The sequence below is a fragment of the Ornithorhynchus anatinus genome, chromosome 14 (assembly GCF_004115215.2).
Source record: "Ornithorhynchus anatinus isolate Pmale09 chromosome 14, mOrnAna1.pri.v4, whole genome shotgun sequence".
Classification (NCBI taxonomy): domain Eukaryota; kingdom Metazoa; phylum Chordata; class Mammalia; order Monotremata; family Ornithorhynchidae; genus Ornithorhynchus; species Ornithorhynchus anatinus.
The window spans coordinates 15,632,309-15,655,730 of NC_041741.1; the positions used below are offsets into that span (position 1 = coordinate 15,632,309).

General features: G+C 42.4%; 1 protein-coding gene across 1 annotated transcript in view; it reads left to right on the forward strand.

The window, feature by feature from the left end:
* Positions 1-23,422, forward strand: part of LEMD3 (LEM domain containing 3) — a 43,189-nt gene that overhangs the window by 13,706 nt on the left and 6,061 nt on the right. Inside the window, exons 3-10 of the mRNA XM_039914116.1 lie at positions 6,978-7,015; positions 9,519-9,585; positions 12,242-12,309; positions 18,430-18,509; positions 18,601-18,746; positions 19,713-19,814; positions 19,936-20,038; positions 20,298-20,476. Of these exons, the coding sequence (XP_039770050.1) occupies positions 6,978-7,015; positions 9,519-9,585; positions 12,242-12,309; positions 18,430-18,509; positions 18,601-18,746; positions 19,713-19,814; positions 19,936-20,038; positions 20,298-20,476 (783 nt within the window). The remainder of the gene's footprint in view (positions 1-6,977; positions 7,016-9,518; positions 9,586-12,241; positions 12,310-18,429; positions 18,510-18,600; positions 18,747-19,712; positions 19,815-19,935; positions 20,039-20,297; positions 20,477-23,422) is intronic.

The following is a 23,422-nucleotide window of genomic DNA, read 5'->3' on the forward strand; positions in this document are numbered from 1 at the left end:
ACCCTGCTCCCTTGTGTCCGCAATGAAGGAGTTTGCCAATTCAAGTTAAAGGACACGTTCGTACCCTTTGAAAATATAAACCTTTTTTGGGGTTTTTTTTGTTTTTTTAAAACCCGTAGTGCAGGAACTTTACCCCAAATTGGCCAAAGACTGATTTTTTTTTTCCAGCTGATCAAAGATCTGGTTTGGAAGAGTAAACACAGGAGGTTGGAAAATTTCCCTTTTCATACATTTCAGCTTTCTTAAACATCCTGACAGGTCACAGTGTTCATTTGACATGGGGTGGTCAATTCTGGAAAGAGATTTGGAGGGAAAGGAGAGCAGAAAAGTTTGACTCTTCCATTTTGGAGTATAGTGTTTGAATCCCTTACAACTTCCAGCCCCTCCTTTTAGCTAATACTTCCTTACAGGAGGAAAGACTGAAGTAGGAACAGGCCAAAATAAAAAAATCAATGTTTCTTTTTCTTTTAGACTCAAGTAGGAATTAAAAATATTAGAGCCTAAATGTTGTCTGCCAGTCAATCTAGGAAACTGAGTTGTTTCTGACAAGGAGAAATTTCAAGCTCATTTTTTGGGTGTGTTTAATGGAAATGTGCATTTTGAGAAAGGCGATGGTCCAAACTGAAGTTATGAACTCTCTGCCACACGCATTAAAAACAAAATACACCAAAGTATCCCCATTTTATGACATGGTAACGGGTCAAGATCCAGTAACACCACCAGCTCAGTCGTTCTGAAGCAGCCTTAGAACTATAGGAGCTTCTCAGGGCAACCAAATTTACCAAGTAGGTTCCAGAATTTGTCTGTTAGATGGTGCATGTCAGATGGTTTTGTCAGGTCTCTGGGGCTGTGTAGAGAATTTGCTTCTGTTCCCTCCACTTCTCCCGAATCTGAAGTGCAGCCGAAATCATCTCCGTCGTGCTTCACCGACTTCTCAAGCCACATTGTGATTCTGTAAGAGTGCAGTAAATGCTATTTTTAGCAGTCTAGAAGGACTCTAGCTAGGAGCTCGTCAGCGGTTGAGGCCTCAGTAATAGTCTGATCTTGTTCTCGAGGAGGCTGACGCCGGCGGCCGTGTCTTTGAGATGGTGTGGCAGCTCAGGAGCGGGGTATAGGTGCTGGTAGGTCTCAGCGGGCACGATTCAGGATCCAGATGTGTGTCCGGTTTTAATGCCCTTGATCCCTGTGTTGATTGCCACAGTAGTTGGGAGAAGTTTCTTGCTTTTTGCCTGTTAGGTTCTCTTTCAGTAGGAGAGGGTGCTTTTAGGAGAATATTGGAGTGTGATGATTTAGGAGAATATTGTCTGTGATGAAACCATCTTCACTCTTCAAAGGGCCCATGTTAGCACGGAAAATACCACACAACTTTCTTAACTCTGGGTAGAACGTGGGTCCCTTTAAGTTATCGGAAGCAGGGTGGCCTAGTGTTTAAAGCATGGGAGTCAGAAGGACTTGGGGTCTAATCACGGCACTGCCCCTTGGCCGCTGTGTGAACTTGGGCAAGTCACTTCATTTCTCTGTTATTCAGTCAACTCATCTGTAAAATGGGGATTAAGACTGAGCCCCACATGGGACAGGGACTGTGTCCAACCTGACTAGCTTGTAACTACCCCAGCACTAGGAACAGTGTCTGGCACATAGTACTCTGTGTGTGTGTGTGTGTGTGTGTGTTAAATTATATTAACGTCAGTCTCCCCCTCTAGACCTTAAGCTCATTATGGGCAGGGAACATGTCCGCTGATTCTGTTTTATTGTACTCCCTTAAATTTAGTACAATGCTCTGCACATAGTAAGCACTCAGTGAATACGGTTGATTGATAGAAGTCTTTTGTGTGATGGCAGTCTACAATCCTTCAAATCTCTTTTCCCGGGGCACTGCATCACGGCCTGTCGCACATTTGTTAGCTTGATTTGCTTGCTGCCATGCAGGGATCTGGAAGCCTCTTTTGTGAGTCATGAGGTGGTGCAGGATTGGTGTAGCAATTTTTTGCAAGTTGACATTCGTGCCCCCTCCTCCCTCCCCCCGATCAGTTGCATCAAACCAATCTTGGTGACTTGGCCTGGCTCTACCGATTGTCTTTAAGACTGCATGGGAAACGATATAACAGAAGAATGACCATTAATCCTTGACAGTGGCTTCTGTGGTTGGAGTTCCTTGTGCCAGCAAGGCTGTTGGATATTACCATGGAGCTTATTTTTGAGTTTTCGCTCTCTGTCAACTGAACGTTTAGTCATTTTGACTATGGGGGGCCACTTTTCTGTAGTTGTGTAGTCTATGTGACCTGGATGCTTATTAGAGCACACGTGTCTACTGTCATTTGTACTTAAATTTCTGCTGGACTAGGATCTAGTGAACAAGAGGCCACTTTTTGAATTGTGGATGCATTCAGAATGTTGTGTTTTTTGTTAGAACATTCATATGGAGCTGTGATACGGTCTTTTAAACAGTCCTCTGTAAAGAAGCTGTAGAGACCGTAGCTCCTTGTGGGCAGGGACCATTCCAACCATGTTTACTACTCTGTTATATCGTACTCTCCCAAGCACTTACTACACTGTGCTGCACACAGTAAGTGCTCAGTAAATACCATTGCCCTCAGGATGCAGTTGGGCTCCATCATGCTTCCTTCCAAATGAGAATCCCAAGGACTCCCAAACTTGCCCTCCCCTAGAACGCAGGTTCCATCCAACTCCCTGACCCCCCGCAACCTGTTTTGCTTTAGTATAAATTGAGAAAGCTAAATGAAGTTTCAAGTATGGTGTTTAAGAATGTGACTCTCTAAAGGATGGGTGGTAACTTTTCGTGAATTCCAAGAACCAAAAATGTAATTCACGAATGTACGGAAATCCTTTTCCTCTTATGTATCTACGTCACTCCCCCCTCCAACATCCCCTGTCTTCCTTCCTGCTTTCAAACCTGATTTGTTCTCTTTTTTTTTCCCCTTCGGTTCATCTTCTTTCTACTTCTCCAAATCCCCAATTAGGGGATTGAATTGTGGTGAATAAACCTGACAGAAGCACAAGCCGAGCATCTCCCTAACTTTTCAAATTTATGCAGATGAACTTCAACTTATTTCATGTCTCCTCCTGCTTAGTGCTTAGGCTTTTTTCTCCCTTCATTAAAAATTGCTGTTCTTTACCAAATTTAGTCAATGATGTGAGAATGGTCCTATTTGCATCCTCGCCACCTGTAACTGCCTTTCAGTTTCTCCATTTCATCGGCCCATATTTCTATTTTGATTTTAGTAATTCCACCTTATTCATTTGTTTAATTTTTCCATGTTACATTTCAGAACTGCAAAGTTCTATTCATTTTTTTGCTTCCTCCCTTCGGCAACATTTGCCTTTCAAGAGGTTTTCTCTGGCTCTATTAAGCTGTTGGAAACAATAGTGTTATGCAGTAGGAAACGTTGTTTCAGTCACTCTAAATCCTTGGTGTGGAAAGGCTATGCACCTTCTTTGAGATATACCTGCTGATGTTTTAAAATCCTCTAGAGCTGTTGTTAAGGAGACTGAAACCATGACATTGTATTAATATAAAAGTTTTGTCCCAGTTGTTTAGAGTAATGAATCAAACCGCTGGACTAATTTGCTTCTTATTTTTAATTTTCCCCAGTTATTTAATGAGCATCTAGTTTTTTTCCTTAGGATCTTAAAAGCAAAAGTATAATTTCAGAATAAATCTGTGCTCATGATCTATTGCTCATTGCCTTGGAATGAGCAATATCTACTGTTCAGTTAGACATATTGTTTCAGTATGTAAGAATGAAAGAATGTTTGTATATATGTGTATGTATATATAGAGAGTAATGCATCTCTGTAGCTGATAAAATTAGACTCAGACAGCAGCTTAGTACCAAATACCTTCAAGAGTTGTAGCTCATTTAAACTTGAATTTTATTTTTTGGTAGAAGGGAATGGGTGTTGATTTTATAATATCACTAGGTATTCACACTTCCCTTCAGTCTTACCTTTTAGAGGTGTTGGAGAGAGTAAAGACCTGGTTTTCTGTTTGTTCTCCTCATGTGGCTGAGTAGTATTTATTGATCTTTCTGGGAACTCTAAAACCAAGTACCACACATTTACACTTACCTCAGAGTGGAGGTAACCTCAAATTAAACTAACTACAAGACTTTTTCTCTAAGCAAAATGGTATTCTAATCTTACTAGAACAGATTTAAGCTGGGATGTTTTGCAGTAAATGCAGTTCCTATTTGGGCTGAATAACCTGCCAGAAGTTTTCAACTTTTTTAGAACTCAAACCCCTGCACTGTCAAAATTGAATCTTGAAGTATTGCTCCCTTTCTCCGTACCAGTTTCATTGTTTTCCTTATTTGGGGACTCTTCTGTCTTTTCGCTGTTTCCATCCTCTCGATCTTTTCCTCTGTTCCTCGCTGAAAGTCTCCCCATCTGTTTTTCTCGACTCCAGGGCAGGGAACGTATTTGCTGATTCTTTAGTATTGTACCCTTCCAAACTCTGCATATAGTAAGCATTCAATAAATACCTCTAATTGATTGATTCCTATCCCTCTCCTTTCTTTCCCCCTTTGATTTACCATCTTCCTTCCCTGTCTTCTATTTCCCTGATTCCACTTCTCTGCTTATCACTCACCACACATCTCCCAGCTTCTGGGATTTTTCCTCTTCCTAGCTTCCTAATTCCATACTCCATCTTCCTATGTGCCCCACTCCCAGAAGCCTTCATCATCTCTTCCTCATGTCCTTATCCTCTCTCCGCCTCAATTGTACCTCTAGGTTGACATCCCCCTATCCTCCCCAAACTCCCCTGGTCCCCTTCTCTGTTTTTGGCAATTGTTAATCATATTTACTGCGCACTTACTGTATGCACTGTACTGTACTGTAGAGTACAATTTAACAGATTGGTAAGACACCCTGGGGATTGCTAAAGAATACATGAGACTGGTCGAAATGTCCCCCAAAGTCTTTTTGTTTAGCCTCCCTGCCAAAGCTCTTCCCTGCCAGCCTTCCTTAATAAGTAAGAGTATTTGTTAAGCACTTACAATGTGCCAAGCACCGCACCAAACACCGGGGTACGTATAATACAGTTGGACTCAGTCCCTTTCTGCATGGGGCTCCCAGTCTTAAGTCGGTACCTGGCCCCTTTCGGGGATTTGTGTAAAAATGTGGCTAATTTCAAGGCGTGTTACAATATCCAAAACTGTTATTTTCTGCCACACACACATAGCGTTTTGAAGATTTCTGTCTTAAGGCTTTATTAAGGATCTCACACATGGGGACTAGGACACGCCAGGGAAGATTGAAATGATAAAAGCAGCAAAACAGGATAAACAGAGGATCTCTTCATCCCCTTCCCCCAGAAAAATAGAAAAAGAGCAGGGGCCTAGGAGTCAGAGGACTTGGAAGCAATAGCTTGGTAAGACTTGGAAGCAATAGCCTGTAGTTAGGAAGCTTGCTTTCTACTTGTGGTTCTGACTTGGAGAAGCACAGCAATATCGAGGCCAGCTTTTCTGAGACTCCCTAAAACTAACCTCGGCTCCAGCATTAGCTGTTTAATAATCTTGTGTTAAGCCCTCATTGTGTGCCAAGCTCTAGGGGCAAATACAAAATGAACAATTCCCATATGGTTCCTGTCCCACGAGGGGCTCACAATCTGAGGGAAGGCATCTGTGTGTGTGCGCACACACAAAATGAATTACAAGCAACAATAAAGTACAGATATCTATTTGTTAATTTCTGTCTCCCTCTTTAGACTGTGAGCGCATTGTGGGCAGGAATATGTCTGTTTGTTATTATAGTGTACTCTCCCAAGAGCTTAGTATAGTGCTTTGCACACAGTAAGTGCACAATAAATATGATCAAATGAATACAGATCCAAAAGTTCAGGAAAACAATGTTATTACATTTTTTAAAACATTTTAACTGAGAGTCAACCCTCAGCTTCTTCCCTGCTCCGTGCAATTTTTTTTTTCTTTTTTATGGTATTCTTAAGCACTTTCTATGTGCCAGGTTCTGTTCTAAGCACTGGAGTGGATACAAGCTAATCACGTTGGACACAGTCCATATCCCTCATGGGGCTCATAGTCTTAACCCCCATTTTGCAGATGAGGTAACCGAGGCCCAGAGAAGTGAAGTGACTTGCACAAGGTCACACATTAGACAAATGTGCTGCGGAGCCAGGATTAGAACCCAAGTCCTTCTGACTCCCAGGTCTGTATTTGCGAGGAAGCCAGACAAGGGTAAAAGGTAAAATGAACTGGATGAGTGGAGAGATGCATATAGTGTCTCCTCTGCTTCCTCCCATAGCCATGCCACTATTTTGTACTCTCCCAAGTGCTTAGGAGAGTGCTCTGCACACAGTAAGCACTCAATGAAATTGATTGCTATCTCCGAGCCAAGGGATCTTGGGCAGAATTAGGAATCCTAAGTGGAACTCAGTTTTGGCAATTCAAGTGGCAGGATGGAATCCCCTACTTCATGACTTCCATTCCTGGACTGACATGGAGAAAGAAATTTGGCTGGCTGTGGCTCAAGTTGGGGCAATTGAACTCTGGGCATTGCCACAATGTAGATTTTTTTTTACATGTTTTAAAAGCTAGCTATGGGTTGAAGTAGCGGTTTCAGGCGGATATATTCAGTTGATCAGTCGGTCATATTTGAGTGCTTACTGCATACAGACCACTGTACTAAGTGTTTGGGAGAATACAATATAACATAAGACACATTCCCTGCCCACAACAAGGTTATAGTCTAGAGGGAGTTGCTATAAGGATAATTGGAGAAAAACTAGTTCAGATTAAGGTAAAGTAATTCCGAACTCTTCACCAGTCATTATTGCTATTTGGTAAACTACTGATCATTTTGTGTGCATTTTGGGTTTTGACTATAAATATCTGTAGCTTTAACCAAACTCATAATATATAATCTGCAACTTTTTTCACACGTTTTTTTCAGGGTGTTCTAGGTGATATTAATTATTTTCTTCTTTTTTTCCTCAGTAGTAAAAAATCCCTTTGGTGGAACATTTGAAAAAATACAAGTAAGTAATGCATTGCTCCAGACTCTGAGTTTCATTTTGGGACTATCTGCAAATACCAGTAGGGTGACCTGTATTTCTTAATGGGAATTTAACCAAACGGTCAGGATATTCTTTCCTGTTAAATTTCCCTGTAGCCACCTTAAAGAGAACGTCACTCTAAAGTGTGTCTAAAGTCGACATAATTTTACAGTTTAGATTGGCGCAGTAAATTATTTGGTCCTCATTGAGCCCCTAAATCTTCCTGCTCCCTTGCTATATTCAGCAGTGCCAAAGGAACATAGTCTTGTTAGCTACAGCGATTGTAGTTAATGTGGAGTAATATAGTTGGTTCAACTTTGAAGATAGGTTAATTCCAAAAACAAGTCACCAGCCAACAATTTTCTCTGGCCCTCCCTAATACTTGGGGTGGATGTAGCTGATACGACTGTGTGAAGTAACCTCCACTTCAGTATTGCTGTTGTAGCGCATGATTGTTTTTCAGGCCTGCAATTCAAGGGTCAGTGCTAATGCGCCTGGTTGCCCTAATTAATGCACAATAGGATTCTTTTTGGGAAAGAAAAAAACATTAATTACAAGTAGAAATTAGGTCAGGTCGGGCACTGAGGTAGATATCTCTGGTCTTGCCTTGAAATATGCCCACTGGATTTCTAAGATTTCAAGGGGAACAGGGACCACTGGAGCCCTTTCTTCATCATCATCATCCCAATAGCAATTCATAATTACCTTGTAGCCTTTCTTTAGTAGTAACGCAAATGGATTCGTTCAGTCATATTCATTGAGCGCTTACTGTATGCAGAGCAGTGTGCTACGTGCATGTGAGGAGTGTTTGTGAACCACAGTGACTCCTACATTTTCTTTATGGGACTGTCTCTATCTGTTGCCGACTTGTTCATCCCAAGCGCTTAGTACAGTGCTCTGCACATAGTAAGCGCTCAATAAATACTATTGAATGAATTTATGGTGAGGTGGGGTCATATTCAGTCCTTTTATATTTCATGTGTGTGATCTGGATAGGGAGTATAGAAGCAGCTTGGCCTAGTGGATAGAGCCCGGGCCTGGGAATCAGAAGGACCTGGGTTCTAATCCGGATTCACCTGTCTGCTATGTGACCTTGGGCAAGTCACTTCACTTTTCTGTACCTTAGTTAACTCATTTGTAAAATGGGGATTAAGGCTGAGTCCCACGTGCGACGGACTGCATCCCACCCATTTTACTTGTATCCACCCCAGCGCTGGTGCCTGGCACATAGTAAGCACTGATCAAATACGACAATTATTATTGGTACAGAACATTATCCACAGCATAAAGCTGTCTGGACAGAACGCAGTGTCAGAAGAAACCCTTCTGGGCATATTTGCGATGTTAATCAGTTTCCTGTGCTGTAATTTAACTTTAACACTGGGTTTAACACGAGTTCAACCCCTGCATTTTAGGAGAACTTGTTGTGCTCCTGTGCATATGAGGCACCCTTTCCTTCCCCAAATTTGGGGTAATAGCACTTAAGGCCGGGAACACAAGTGCTTTGTCCCCGCTTCTTTTGGTCCCTATGTCTCTCTCTCTAACTTAGGCATTCTTCCAGTAATTGAATCATCAGGGAGTCTGTTCCTTGATTTGTCCCCAGGCTTCTTGCCACCAACTAGCCAATCTCCCGCCTCCTCGTCTCCCCCCAACCATTTGCCATTTTAGGCCATTTAATTGGATTTTAAAAACAGTTGTCTCAGTCATTCAGTAATGTTTAAGTATCCAGAAGGTCTTTTCCTTGTGTTTGCGAGCTCTCTCCACCAATCGCCAGCTTTACCTTTTCAAACTAAAGAATTGTAACACCATAAAGGGTTCCTTGGGGGAGAGAACGTGGGGGGCGGGCAAGGGAGAAAGGCTTGAGGAAATGACCATAGAGAATTTCCCACATAAAAGGTGCCCTCCCTTAGAACCCTCTCAAATTTAAAAATATTGCTGTCTTCTAAGGATAATATGAGAGAAAATGGCAAGGTCGATAGCATACCTTGAGGGTAGCCCCTTTTACGGTTTTGGATTTGATATTCGGGTAAAAGGCCCGTAAGTCTGTTGGGTTGGTGGGTGAGTGGGGAGAGCGAGAGAGAATGGATGAATCGTAGCTTGGAGAGGAAAAAAGGAAGCTGAGTATTCACTTCCCCTGCCACTGCTACCACCCAGCAAATGTTCAGGGAAACCAATGGTGGTCATATTTGTGAGCATTTCAGTTAGGCTGCCTTGGGATCGTCTACATCAAAGAAGGCTCACCTGCCCCGTAGGAGATTGTGTTTCAGCTACTACGAGTTTTTCTGTTGCTGCCGGTGGCATAGCAGAAAGTGGGGGAGAAGAAGCAGCGGGATTGAGCATTTTCCTCTCAGCCTCCGGCCCCCTGCCCCTCCCTGCCAGGCTCGGCTTCTGCAAATTCTGGATCTGGGGTGGGCAGGGAGTCCCCTTTACTTGGGAATTTTTGTTAAATTTTTGACTACCATTTAATAGATTTTCTTAATTCTAGGCAACAGACAAGAATATCATGATGAACACCTTATACAAACTTCACGATAGATTGGCCCAAGTAGCAGGTAAGTTCTTTAAAATTCACCGTGATTAGAAAGCATTTCCATTCATTCAGTCCTACTCATTGAGCGCTTACTGTGCGTAGAGCACCGTACTGAACGTTTGGGAGAAGACAGAAGAACAATAAAAAGACACATTCCCTGCCTACAATGAGCTTTTGAAAGCTCATGGTACCTGATGCAGCAGTGAGACCATTTTTCCACTCATAGTTACCTGAGCCATGTTAAATGTCTTGAGAATACTTTAGTCACAGGAATTTCATACCCCTGTGGTATTTAAGTACTTACCATGTGCCAGGCACTGTTCTAAGCACTGGGGTGGATGTAGTCTGTGTTCCACATGGGACTCAGTCTTAATCCCCATTTTACAGTTGAAGTAACTGAGGCACAGAGAAGTTAAGTGACTTGCCCAGGGTCACACAGCAGGCATGTGGAGGAGCTGGGATTAGAACCAAGGTCCTTTTAACTCCCAGACCCATGAGGTATCCACTAGGCCATGTTGTGTCTCCTGTTTTCATGAATGTTTTAAGAATCTGAGTATATAATTATTTGTATGTAAAGTATAGTATCCAAAATACATTGGATAAAATGAAAAATTTGGATATCATATGGATTCATCTCTTTCATTCCACCCACATACTGAACTTGTCACCAAATCCTGCCGGTTTTACCTTCACAACATGGTTAAAATGCATCCTTCCCTCTCCATCCAAACTGCTACCATGCTGATTCAAGCACCTATCCTATCCCACCTTGACTGGTGCATCTGCCTCCTCACTGTTGCTGTCTCTCCCCAGTCCACTCCACAATTCACTCTGCTACCTGGATCATTTTTCTGTTAAAAAAAAAAAAAGAAGGAAAGTTCAGTCCATGTCTCTCCAATCCTCAGGAACCGCCAGTGACTGCCCATCGTCCTCAACATCAAACTGAAACTCGTTACCATCGGCTTTGAAACACTCAATCAGATCACCCCACGCATCCTTTCTTACCTCAGTGATGGCCTACATCAGCCCGGCTGACACACACCACTCCTCTACCGCTAGTTTACTCATTATACCCCGATCTCATCTGTCTCTCTGCCTACCCCTTTCCCAGCCCCTCCCTTGGAACTCCGCTTCTGCCCCCATATATGCCAGACCACCATTCTGCTCACCTTCAAAGCATTATTAAGGGTACATCTCCTCCAGGTGACCTTTCCTGATTAAGCCCTCTTCTTCCTGGCTCGCTCTCCCTTTTGCATCTTCCTTGCCTTTGGATCTGTGACCTTTGCGCATTTGATATTCACCTCACCCCCAACCCCATAGCACTTAAGGGCACATTTTTAAATGATATAGTATAAATTATTTATATCGTCTGTCTAGATCTAAGCTTGTTATGGGCAGAGAGCACTGTATTGATTCAGTTGTATCATTTGTACCCTCCCAAGCATTTAGTACAGTGCTCTGCACATAGTAAGCACTCAGTCAATACAGTTGATTGTTACCAGGAGTAACATTACAAATATTAAATCTATACTTGTCACATTTTTCTTTTAACTGAAATACCAGTGGAAAAGCTTGATTTCAGGTTGAAAACCTGAGCCAGTCAAATTTTCAAAGATTCTGCATTTTGCAAATTAATGAAGTTGAGTATACGGTGTGTATATACCTATATTTGTATTTCATAATAATAATAATGTTGGTATTTGTTAAGCGCTTACTATGTGCCGAGCACTGTTCTAAGCGCTGGGGTAGACATAGGGGAATCAGGTTGTCCCACATGGGGCTCACAGTCTTAATCCCCATTTTACAGATGAGGGAACTGAGGCACAGAGAAGTTAAGTGACTCGCCCACAGTCACACAGCCGACAAGTGGCAGAGCTGGGATTCGAACTCATGAGCCCTGACTCCAAAGCCCGTGCTCCTTCCACTGAGCCACGCTGCTTATTTCATAATAAAATAGGATATTTAAAATGGTCTATATTTATATATATTATCTTTAGTATCTTGTTAGTTGTTCAGGAAGTTGTCCTTTGAAAAATATTAATAATGCTCTTTGTAGAGTAGTTATTGCAGAATGAACAGTATTACCTCTAGTTGAGCTGTCTTTTTAAAGGATTTTGTAGGAACTATGCTCTGTAGTCTAGTGGATGGAGCATGGGCCTGGGAGTCAGAAGGACCTGGGTTCTAATCCTAACTCTGCCTCTTGTTTGCTCTGTGACCTTGGCAGGTCACTTCACTTCTCTGGGCCTCAGTTCCCTCATCTGTACAGTGGGGATTAGAACTGTGAGCCCTATATGGGTCAGGGACTATGTCAAATGAGATTAGTAGATTAGAAGATTAGCACTTCTGAACAGTGCCTGGCACATCGTAAGCGCTTAACAAATACCACAGTTATTATTATCATTATTATTATCATTATTAGTAATGATAACAATAGTTTGTTTTCCTTGTATTTGTGTAAGACACTCCCATAATTTTATAATAAATTCCATATATGAACTCTATAATATAAATGATAATAAACTTCACCCCTTCTAGACCGTGAGCCCGTTGGGTAGGGATTGTCTCTCTTTGTTGCCGAATTATACTTTCCAAGCTCTTAGTACAGTGCTGTGTACACAGTTAGCACTCAGTAAATACGATTGAATGAATAACAAACTGGCTGAATTTAATCTTTACAGGAGACCATGCGTGTGGCAATTCTGTCCAGAAAAGACTTTCCATCCAGGAAGCAACTGCATATTTAAAAGTAAGCAAGTAAACTTTGACTTTTATAGCCATTCTCTTTTTTAAGGTTTTCCCTAGTAATCACCACACCAGTCCCAGTGACCGTCTTTTTTATCGAGCACTTACTGTGTTCAGAGCACTGAATTAAGCGCTTGGGAGAGTAGAATGTAACAGCTGGTAGGCACGTTCCCTGCTCACAACAAGCCTACAGTCTAGAGGGGGAGACGGACAATAATATGCATCAGGAAATTACAGATATGTACTTAAGTGCTGTGGGGCGGAAGGAGGGGTGAATAAAGGGTACAAATCCCAAGGGCAAGGATGCCACAGAAGGGTGTGGGAGATGAGGAAATGAGATCTTAGTCGGGGAAGCCTTCTTGGAGGAGATGTGGTTTTAATAAGGTGGGGAGAGTGATTATCTGATGGCTGTGAAGAAGGAGGGCGTTCCAGGCCAGGGGCAGGAAGTGGGAGAAAGGTTGGTGGCGAGATAGAGGAGATGGAGATAGAGTGAGAAGGTTAGTCTTAGAGGAGCGAAGTGTGCAGGCTGGGGTGTAGTAGGAGAGCAGTGAGGTGAAATAAGAGGGGACAGGGTGATTTGAGCGCTTTAAAGCTGGTGGTGAGGAATTTCTGTTTGAAGTGGAGGTCGGTAGTGGTGGCAGGGAAGAAGTGTGCCCTGGGAAAGAAGTGGACGGGAGGGTTGTGAAATTCAGAGCGGGTCCAGTAATTTTAGGTTTGTGGGAGTCCCTTTTGAACTTGGGAAAATCTGGACACTTTATGACTTCATTGAAGTGGCTCTGTTTCGGGGCCCAGAGGAGAGAGGATTACAAAAGTTAAAAATCCCCTTGTCCCCTCTTACCTCACCTCATAACTCTCCTACAACAACCCACCCCGCACACTACACTCTTCCACTGTCAACCAACGCACTCTACCTCTGTCTCGCTCTCTCGCCACCAACCTCTTGCCAACATCCTGCCTCTGGCCTGGAGCGTCCTCCCTTTTCATATCCAACAATTCCTCGCCCCGCTTCAGAGCCTTATCGAAGGCACATTTCCAGGAGGCCTTCCCTGACTAGGGCCTCCTTTCCTCTTCTCCCACTCCCTTCAGCATCACCCTGACCTGCTCTCCTTTATTCACCCTCACTACCAGCCCCGTAAGCACTCAGGCACATACCCTTAATTCATTTATTTAATCATGATGTCTCTCTCCCCCTCTAGACCGTAAACTCGTTGTGGGTGGGGAATGTGTCTGTTATATCGCTATATTGTGCGCTCCCACGCGATTGGTACGGTGCCGTGCGCTCAATGAGCGCTCAATAATCCATCCATTTATCGATGGATAAGATCTAAAGCACGTTATAGCTGGATTTTAAAAGTTAATAGGTCCCCCTAGTGGCGAATCTTAATGCAACATTTCCATGTAGGTTGACTGTGTAGTAGACTGAATCAATCAGTGGTGTTTAATGAGTGCCGCCTGCATCACCATTTTATGTGCTGAACGCTGGGTACAGTGAAAGGAAATATAAAGGCACTTTCCATGCCCTCCTGTAGTTTGCAGGCCTTGAAATTAATGGCCCAGCCCACTCCTGGCAGTTGTATATAATGGCAGTGAACTTTAGTAACCATGAAGAACATCTTTAGCCTTCAAGTTGTAAGAACCAGAGAGTCAAATTTGATTTAACAAGTAATATTTATTTGAACTCTTAAAAGTTTCCTCCTTTTCTTGTTCCTTCAAACAAAGCCGTCATTTCCCCTACGCACCCTCCCCTGTGAATGGATTAACCATGAAGAACATCTTTAGTCTTCAAGTTGTAAGAACCAGAGTGTCAAATTTGATTTAACAAGTAATATTTATTTGAACTTTTAAAAGTTTCCTCCTTTTCTTGTTCCTTCAAACAAAGCCCTCATTTCCCCTAAGCATCCTCCCCTGTGACTGGACTGTGCGCTTGGCTGTGAATCCCTTGAGCACTTTGATTCTCACCCCAGTCTCAAGCCACTTATGCACATCTTTAGACTCTTCTGCTTCCCTTGTCTCTAGTCGATTTTAATGTCTGTCTCCCCCTGCTAGACTGCAGGCTCTTTGTGAATAGTTTGTCAACTGCTGTGTTAAATTTTTCCAAGTGTGCACTACAGTGCTGTTCACATAGTAAACCCTCAATAAATTTCATTGATCGATATAGCCCTTGGATTCTTCGGGAGACATAAAACCGAAAATGGGACCTGCAGAGGCATTTCATCTTTACCTGATTTGAGAGGCTGGTCGTAGACATTTAGCCATTGACTCTTCAGCTGTACTTCAGTACTCTTCAGTACTTTCAACATTGAGGCAGAAGGTTGGCCTCTTAATTAAGCATAATGATAATAATAATAATAATGATGGCGTTAAAGTGCTGGCCATGTATAAAGCTCTGTTCTAAGTGCTGGGGAGGATACAAGGTGATCGGGTTGTCCCACGTGGGGCTCACAGTCTTCATCCCCATTGTATAGATGACGGAACTGAGGCGCAGAGAAAGGAAGTGACTTGCCCAAAGTCACACAACGGACAAGCGGCTGAGGGAGGATTTGAACCCATGACTTCTGACTCCCAAGCCCGTGCTCTTTCCACTGAGCCATGCTGCTTCTCGTGTTTCACTCCACCAGGGCCCTAAATAAAAACACCCCCTCCCCAATCTCACTTGCAGTTCTTTAGTTGGAATTTGGAAATTTTCTGCAGTAGAACTGTAGACTTGTGAGATCCTTGACAGTGATCATGCTAATATCTCTATCGTATTGTGCTTTCCCAAGCGCTTAGTACAGTGCCCTGCCCACCACAAAGTGCTCAATGAATACCATCGATTGGCCCTAGAATGATCTTAATTGTAGGTAGCGCATAGAGGGAAAATTAGCAGGGCTAATTTACAGCTGTACGGCAACCGATATTTCGAATGTATCCATGTGTTCAGAAGCTCAGCAGCCTCGCGTAATAACTTACCAGCCCATCCTCTTTTAGAACTTATATTCCTTTCTAATAGTACCCTTTTGTATTTCCCTCCTATTCGCTTTCTCTGCCCTTTATATCCACATATAGCTCCTTGGTATCTTTCAACCGCAACCACCTCCGCTGTGGCCGTTGGTTTTTATTGAGTGTCTGTTGAGCACCGTATTAGGCTCTAGTGAAAGAGGGAATACGTGGCATTACTGAGTTATTAATTAGGTTGTATTAGTCATCTCTCACTCATTTCCTTATTTGGCAAGGCAAAGGAAAGGACGTGGAAACTTTTCACCTGTTAGATTTGAGAAGCCACCGGGTCAAAGTGCAGTTGTAAGGTGATGTGGTTCCCTCGCTGGCTAGAGAAAATGAATTCCCCGGAGCCGATAGTAAAAATGTCCAGAATTGCTCTATAAAAATATTTCTTTGTAATGCAGTAGTCGATAGACTATTTTAAGTAGTCTCACTTGAGATCTGTTTTTATTATGTCTTTGAGGAGTGGCTAAATAGCAGACTGGTGTTTGAGAGTTATTAAATTCATAGACGGGGGAATTGCGATCTATTATTTCTGAAATTGGCATAGTAAAAATCAAATAACAGTAGATATGGAAGTAGGAAATATCAAAAGTTATTGTTTTCTTCTCCACATCCCTTCCTCCTTTTTTTGTTGACCTCAAAGCAAAAGGCTTTCTTTCTTGTCTTTTCTGTTAATTGTAACTGATGCTGTTTAGAATGATTTTTTCAAAAATTTAATGTGTAAAATTTTCGATCTTTTGATGTGTCCAGGTAACAGTGTTTGGATTTTTCTAATCTGTATTGAGAGCAAGTTAATACTTAGTAATGCACATTTTAAAACATGGGAATATTACTACTTCTAACTACCGAACCCAGTCAGAAAATTTTTTTTAAAGTATTTTTCAATAACTCAGTCTGAAATATAAATTTCAGTTTTACTGCGAAATCTATTCTGTAGAGGCGAATGTTTAGAAAGCAGAGGCGGGAGAGTAAACTTTGATGTCTGAAGAGTGGAAATCTGAAATAATTACTCTGTTGATTTAGGCAATCAGCTTTAATGGAACAAACTTTCCCCTGCATATAGTATCAGCAATCTTCATTTTTTTTCATGTAGAGTCATTTCTTAATCTTGTTGAAATATTAAAATGACTATTTCAATTTTTATTTAGTAATAGTGTGAAAAAAGTTGGAATTGTTTTTTAGCAAAGTATTGTTCAGTTTTCAGAACTGAACAATCATGGGTAGGATTGGAGGGACTATTCTGTCATGCATAAGAAATCGTTTAGAAGTGGAGAGACATTGTGGAGGCGATCATCATTTTTCAAGATGGAGAAGTGAAAAATATTTACTCGCCCCTCCTTCATAAGTACGTAGACTAAAATTTCGTACCTTTTTCAGGTTTTTTTAATTGGCTTAAATGATACAATTATGTCTTACCATTTTAATTTTCTGCAAGCTATATTCATTGATTTTTCAGAGCTATAAATGATTCCACGAAAATCTTGAAATCCCCGCATTTAAAATAGCCTTGGCTTTTGGTCCTCCCTCCAGAAAGGCCAAGGTTTTGGCTGACTCTTCTTGCAGCAACTGGAGTTTCACTCCACCAGGGCACTAAATGAAAAGACGCCCTCCCCAATCTCACTCACGGTTCTTTATTTGGAATTTGGAAGTTTTCTTCAGTGGGACTGTAGACTTGTGAGATCCTTGACAGTGATCGTGCTAATATCTCTATGGTATTGTGCTTTCCCAAGCGCTTAGTACAGTGCTCTGCCCACCACAAAGTGCTCAGTAAATGCCATTGATTAGCCCTAGATTAATCTTAATTGTAGGTAGCGCATAGAGGGACAGTTAAATTCCATAGAGAAGGTAGATGTTCACATCACTTAGGAATTGGGGTGCTGTCTTCTGTACATGCTGAAAACTTCTGGTTTGCTTTTAAGCTTAGCCTGCTAAAGAAGTGTGTTGCAGTAATCCAGTCTGGACATCCAGAAAGTTTGGATGTGTATTCTGAAAACCGTATACTTAAATTATTTCAGTTTTCAAAAAGCTTTTAGCAAGACTCTTCTAAAATCATAGTAGCCATGGGTCGGATTGGATCATCATCATCGGTATTTATCGAGAGCTTACGGTGTGCAGAGCACTGTACTAAGTGCTTCGGATACATCCGGTGGTTACGTTCCCTGCCCACAAGGAGTTTACAGCCTAGAGGGGGAGACGGACGTTAATCTAAATAAGTAACTTATAATAATCGGAGGGACTTTTCTGTCCTACATAGAAGAGTGGCTGAAAGATGAGGGACATGGAGACAGTTGACATTTTTTAAATGACCATATGCTTGAAAGATGTTATTTCTTTTTTAGATGCAAATGGGAAAAGCTCGACCGGGACAATTGTATGATCTGGCTAAGGGTCATTCATTGCACATTAATATATTCTAAAGTTAATAATGATAATAGTGACAATTGTGGTATTTCAATGTGTATTATGTGCCAGGCGCTGTACCAAGCACTGGTTCAGTTACAGGATTATCAGTTTGGAAACAGTCCCTGTCCCACATGGGGCTCACAATCTTAATTCCCATTTTACAGATGAGGAAACTGAGACCCAAAGAAATTGTGCCCTGCCCAAGGTCACACAGCAGACAAGTGGCGGAGCTGTGATAAGAAACCAGGTCCTCTGGCTCCCAGGCCCGTGTTGTTTCCACTAGGCCACATTGCTTCTCAGAGTTGATAGAAAGTGATAGAAAAGTTGAGGGAAAGTGGAAAGTGGATGGAATGGCACCTCATCAATTGTGCACAATGGCTACAAAATCCATCTAGAGATCATCCAGACCAATTATCTGCCTTCAGAGGGGTGAAAGATTAAACTACCTATTCTTAAAGCACTGTAGGAACAGGAGAAGACACAACCCACCACACCCTCACTCAGCCTATTTCAGTGTTTTATCTTCCTGAAGAAGTTATTCCCAAGATCCAACCAAACTGGTTTGTGCTTTAGTTTAAGGCCACATGCTCCGTTTTCTCTGTATTCATGGAGAACAACCTGGGAGTGACATGTCTTCTCCTCAAAACAGTATCTTCATCTTGCTGACCTAAATCTAACTGAAGCAAGAATCCAGATCCCGGGAAATTTGGAAATTTCATTCTGTTTATTTTGCTGGTAGAATTTAGGCCCTGAATATGAAGATGTATTTAACACCTCCTTGAAGTGGATTTTAGATAATGGACAAGATGTTGGCATAAGGTAAATGATTCATTCGTTTTGTTTTCATCTTTCTATTTTCAGGAAATGGCTTGGCCTTAGGTTAACTACCTTTCTTTATTGTTTAAAATAGGTGTATAGGTAATGGCACCGATGAGGAATTGAAAAATATAACAGATGTGCAATTCTTGCAGTCTACCAGACCTCAGATGTCTTTCTGGTGTCGCTTTCGACGTGCATTTATTACTGTAACTCACAGGTTATTGTTACTATGCTTAGGTAAGTGCAGTTTGTTTATAAAAGACATCCCAGTTAATTGTATGGGAGGGCAAATATTTTGTAGAAATTTTGCACAGTGCTGAATTTTTGGTTTGGAGATTAAATATATCAGCTATATCAACTGCCTATCAAGGACTTCTACTTAAAGCTCTGAATATCTAAAATTGACTTTAAAAAGAAAATTAGTATTAGTCTTAGAAGGCTGTGGAAAAGGTATGAGCTCTGAATCTTGATAGAAGCCATGTCAAGAGATTAATAAGTGGGAAAATGTCATGAACCTCTAAGAACCCAGTGACAGAAAAGAGAACTGGAAAGAATTTTAGAACAATGAAGGCAATAACCGCATTCAGTTTCTTCATACCATTTTATTTGGAGTATTTTTCATTTGGGGCGATAAATGTTATGAAAACCCATATTTTGAGTCAGGCTTTTTTGTTAATAGGCATTCCTCCTTTTTCCTCCTTTCTGTCGGCTTCTTCACTCCCCTCTTCTTTCCCCTCCTTCCCCCCTCCCCCCTTTTTAATGACTCACTTGTCTGGAGTGCTGTAAAATGAGTTTGCTATTTGAGGAAGATAATGGGCACAGGTATATGTGAGTACATTTAGATCTGAGGGTAGATTTAGATATGTGGTATATTTAGATCTGTACTCCTTTTGCCAGGGAAAAGTCATTGTTGTGACTCTCTAGAAAAAATCTATTGTGAAATGGAGAAAGTACAGGAGGAAATGTAAATGGACAAGCATTCCAATAAGCAAAGAAAGTCTCCTTATTTCATTCTGTAGTTTAGTGACAAACCTGGGAATTTTAAAAATAAAACTGACCATTTTTGTAAGCGATTTGAATTACTGTTGTTAAAGTAGTATTTCTAGTGTCTTAAAACTCCTTGCCAGCTGTAAGCCTTACTAGTACTAAGATTTGCAAGTTTCTAAGCAATCATATTTTAAAAATGCACAATATTTATTTCAGGTATAGTAATGGTTTGTGTAGTGCTACGTTACATGAAATACCGTTGGACAAAAGAAGAGGAGGAAACTAGGCAAATGTATGATATGGTCGTTAAAATTATAGGTATGAAATTATCTAATAGACTCTAGTACTATTTTTTTGACTAGTAAATATGGCAGAAATCTCGTTTTGAGAAAATAATTTAGCAGAGAGCCATAACAGCTATTTATTATTGGGCTTCCAGATGTTTTGCGAAGTCATAACGAAGCCTGTCAGGAAAATAAAGACTTGCAGCCATACATGCCTATTCCACATGTGCAAGATTCCTTAATACAGCCCCAGGACAGGTATGTTCAAAACGCTGTGTGTGTTGGGGGAAATAACGGTCCGGGGTATTTTCATGCAGCCTTGAAATTAGCCGTCCCGCCCGAGATGGTCCGGGTATTGAGTTATACACTTCTGGCGATAGAGTAGCTACTAGACATCTGCATGGTAATAGTAACAGTATTAAGCGCTTACTGTATGCGTTTCAGTTTGGCGACAGTTTAGGGAGTGGAATGAAAAGCATCAGCAGGATGGAAATAGTTTTCATCTTCCATATCATAGGAAAAAAATGAAGAAAGTCTGGGATCGAGCCGTCGACTTCCTGGCAGCAAATGAATCCAGAGTTCGTACCGAGACGCGGAGAATAGGTGGTGTGGATTTCTTGGTCTGGAGGTGGATACAGCCGTCTGCATCGTGTGACAAAATTTTAGTGATACCGTCGAAAGTTTGGCAAGGCCAAGGTAGGCAGCTGTTTAATTCGTCTCTTCCGTTCCTGCAAGTAAAGAGCGTCTCAGAAAGGGTCGGGCTGGTTCATTATGAACAGATTCACTGCCAGTTCAGAACGGGTTTCTTGACTCGGAGGATCCGAAAGTCATTCCCACTACAGCGTGATGTTTGAGATACGCCATTTGACTAGAACCCTAAGGCATTAGGATACACTAGTGCAATACGGTGGCTGTGACTTGGTCATAAGCTGAAGCAAATAGCTCTGATAATACCGTTCTGTAATACTGTAATCCTAGGTCTATGATACTAATTCGCTGTATACACTTAGTTCTATAATCCTAGTCTGCTGCCTGTGCTAGTTCTATAACATTGATCTGTTAGCACTGGATAGGGAACTAATTGTAACTGCTTTTAACTTCACTTTTTCAGCGAGCGTGGAGTAAGTGAACTTTAAACCGTTACAATTAGTTCCGTCTGTAATGCAAAAGTATTACTGATTCAGTGTCGAGGAATCACCATGGCATCCTCCGAGGGCAGACTGCTTGAACCAGGCTTGGAAAGGATCGTTTTGTTTTCCCCACACCCTCTGACCTCCTCTGTGTACTATTTCAACTATTTTTTAACCTCCTTCCACCGCCCCCATTATTTCCTGCTAAAGCAGTGGTTGATGCACTGCCATTTTTGGATAACACTGGGGTTTTCAAGAGTGCAATTACCACATTATAGCAGGAATGACTGTACTTGCATAAGTAATGATTAGTAAAAAAAAAAAATAATCAAAGGGCTTTACCATCTAGGGAAACATAGGGAGAGCTATTTTGCTTATAGCCTTATAAGGCTTACCAGTCTCTAGTTGAGAAACAAACTTGGAGTTGAATGATTTTAGTAATAGTATTTGTAGAGTCCGTCGTATTTGAGCCTTTACTGTGTGCATACCACTGTACTAAGCGCTTGGGAGAGTACAGTATAGCACATTCCCTGCCCACAGTGAGCTTACAGTCTGGAGAACGCCCAGTTGGAGCGTTGCATTGTATTAGGGGCTTGGAAAGAACACATTCCTTGTCCACAACGAGCTTACATTCTAACCGGGAAGACAGATGTAAAAGCGTTTATACTAGTTATACTAGTGAAATAATTTGAAAAAAATTCAATCAACTAATCGTGCTTATTTAAAAATTTTTTTTATGGCATCTGTTAAGCACTTACTAAGTGCTAGGAAATGGCAGCTGAGCAGGTTGGACCCAATCCATGTTCCACATGGGACTCTGTGTTAATCCCCATTTTACAGATGAAGGAATTGGAGCCCAGAGAAGTGAAGCGACTTGCTCATGGTCACACGGCAGACAAGTGGCGGAGCCGGGATTAGAACCCAGGTCTTCTCCTAGGCCAGTGCTCTATCCACTAGACCCTGCTGCTTCTCTATGTATTGAGCACGTACTGTGAGCAGAGTAGTGTACGAGGCGCTTGGGAGAGTAAGACACGTTCCTTACGCATAATTCATTCATTCATTCAATAGTATTTATTGAGCGCTTACTATGTGCAGAGCACTGTACTAAGCGCTTGGGATGAACAAGTCGGCAACAGATAGAGACAGTCCCTGCCGTTTGACGGGCTTACAGTCTAATCGGGGGAGACGGACAGACAAGAACAATGGCACTAAACAGCGTCAAGGGGAAGAACATCTCGTAAAAACAATGGCAACTAAATAGAATCAAGGCGATGTACAATTCATTAACAAAATAAATAGGGTAACGAAGATATATACAGTTGAGCGGACGGGTACAGTGCTGTGGGGATGGGAAGGGAGAGGTGGAGGAGCAGAGGGAAAAGGGGAAAATGAGGCTTTAGCTGCGGAGAGGTAAAGGGGGGATGGCAGAGGGAGTAGAGGGGGAAGAGGAGCTCAGTCTGGGAAGGCCTCTTGGAGGAGGTGATTTTTAAGTAAGGTTTTGAAGAGGGAAAGAGAATCAGTTTGGCGGAGGTGAGGAGGGAGGGCGTTCCAGGACCGCGGGAGGACGTGACCCAGGGGTCGACGGCGGGATAGGCGAGACCGAGGGACGGCGAGGAGGTGGGCGGCAGAGGAGCGGAGCGTGCGGGGTGGGCGGTAGAAAGAGAGAAGGGAGGAGAGGTAGGAAGGGGCAAGGTGATGGAGAGCCTTGAAGCCTAGAGTGAGGAGTTTTTGTTGCATAAGCAACTTACAGTCTAGAGGACATAATTACAAAAGTCCTAAAGAGAATGGAAGAAAGTCTAAAAGAGGTAACGTTGGCTGAAAGGGTGATCGGGCTCTGGTGTTGGGACAGCACCATTGTGGGCAAGGAACTTCTCTACCAATTCTGTTGCAGCGTACTCTCCCAAGCGCTCAGTACAGTGCTCTGCCCACAGTAGGTGCTCGATAAATGCGATCGACCGATCGATCGAAAGCTTGTTGGCGGAGGTGGGAGTTTGAGATTTGAATGTGGGGAGGGCTGTTGTCTGTCAGATGTGAGGAGGGAGTTCCGTGCCAGGGGAACTGCGGGAGCGAGGAGATGGACGTGGGCAGGTCGAGGGCAAGTCACAGCTAGCAGGTTGGCTTGGGAGGTCTGAAGCCCACAGATTGTGGAATAATGAGGGCTGAGAGCAGAGGGGTCAGGTGAGCCTGGGCGGCTTGGAGCCTTGCAGCTGATCGTAAGAAAGTTTTGTGGGATGTGGAGAGGCACAGGGCGGGTTTGAGGAGAGATGTGGGCTGAAGAACACTTCTGGCAGGTGATCCGTGCCTCAGCGTGTCATTTAGACTTGAGGTGGGAGGGGCCGGAGGCCATGTGACCAGTGAGGAGGCTAATGCACCAGACTAGCCATGACCTGATCAGAGCTTGCACTCAGACAGTCGGATTAATTGAGCACTTAATGTGTTCAGACCACTCTACTAAGCGCTTGGGAGAGGACAAAAGAACAGTAAACGGAGACATTCCCTGCCCACACTGAGC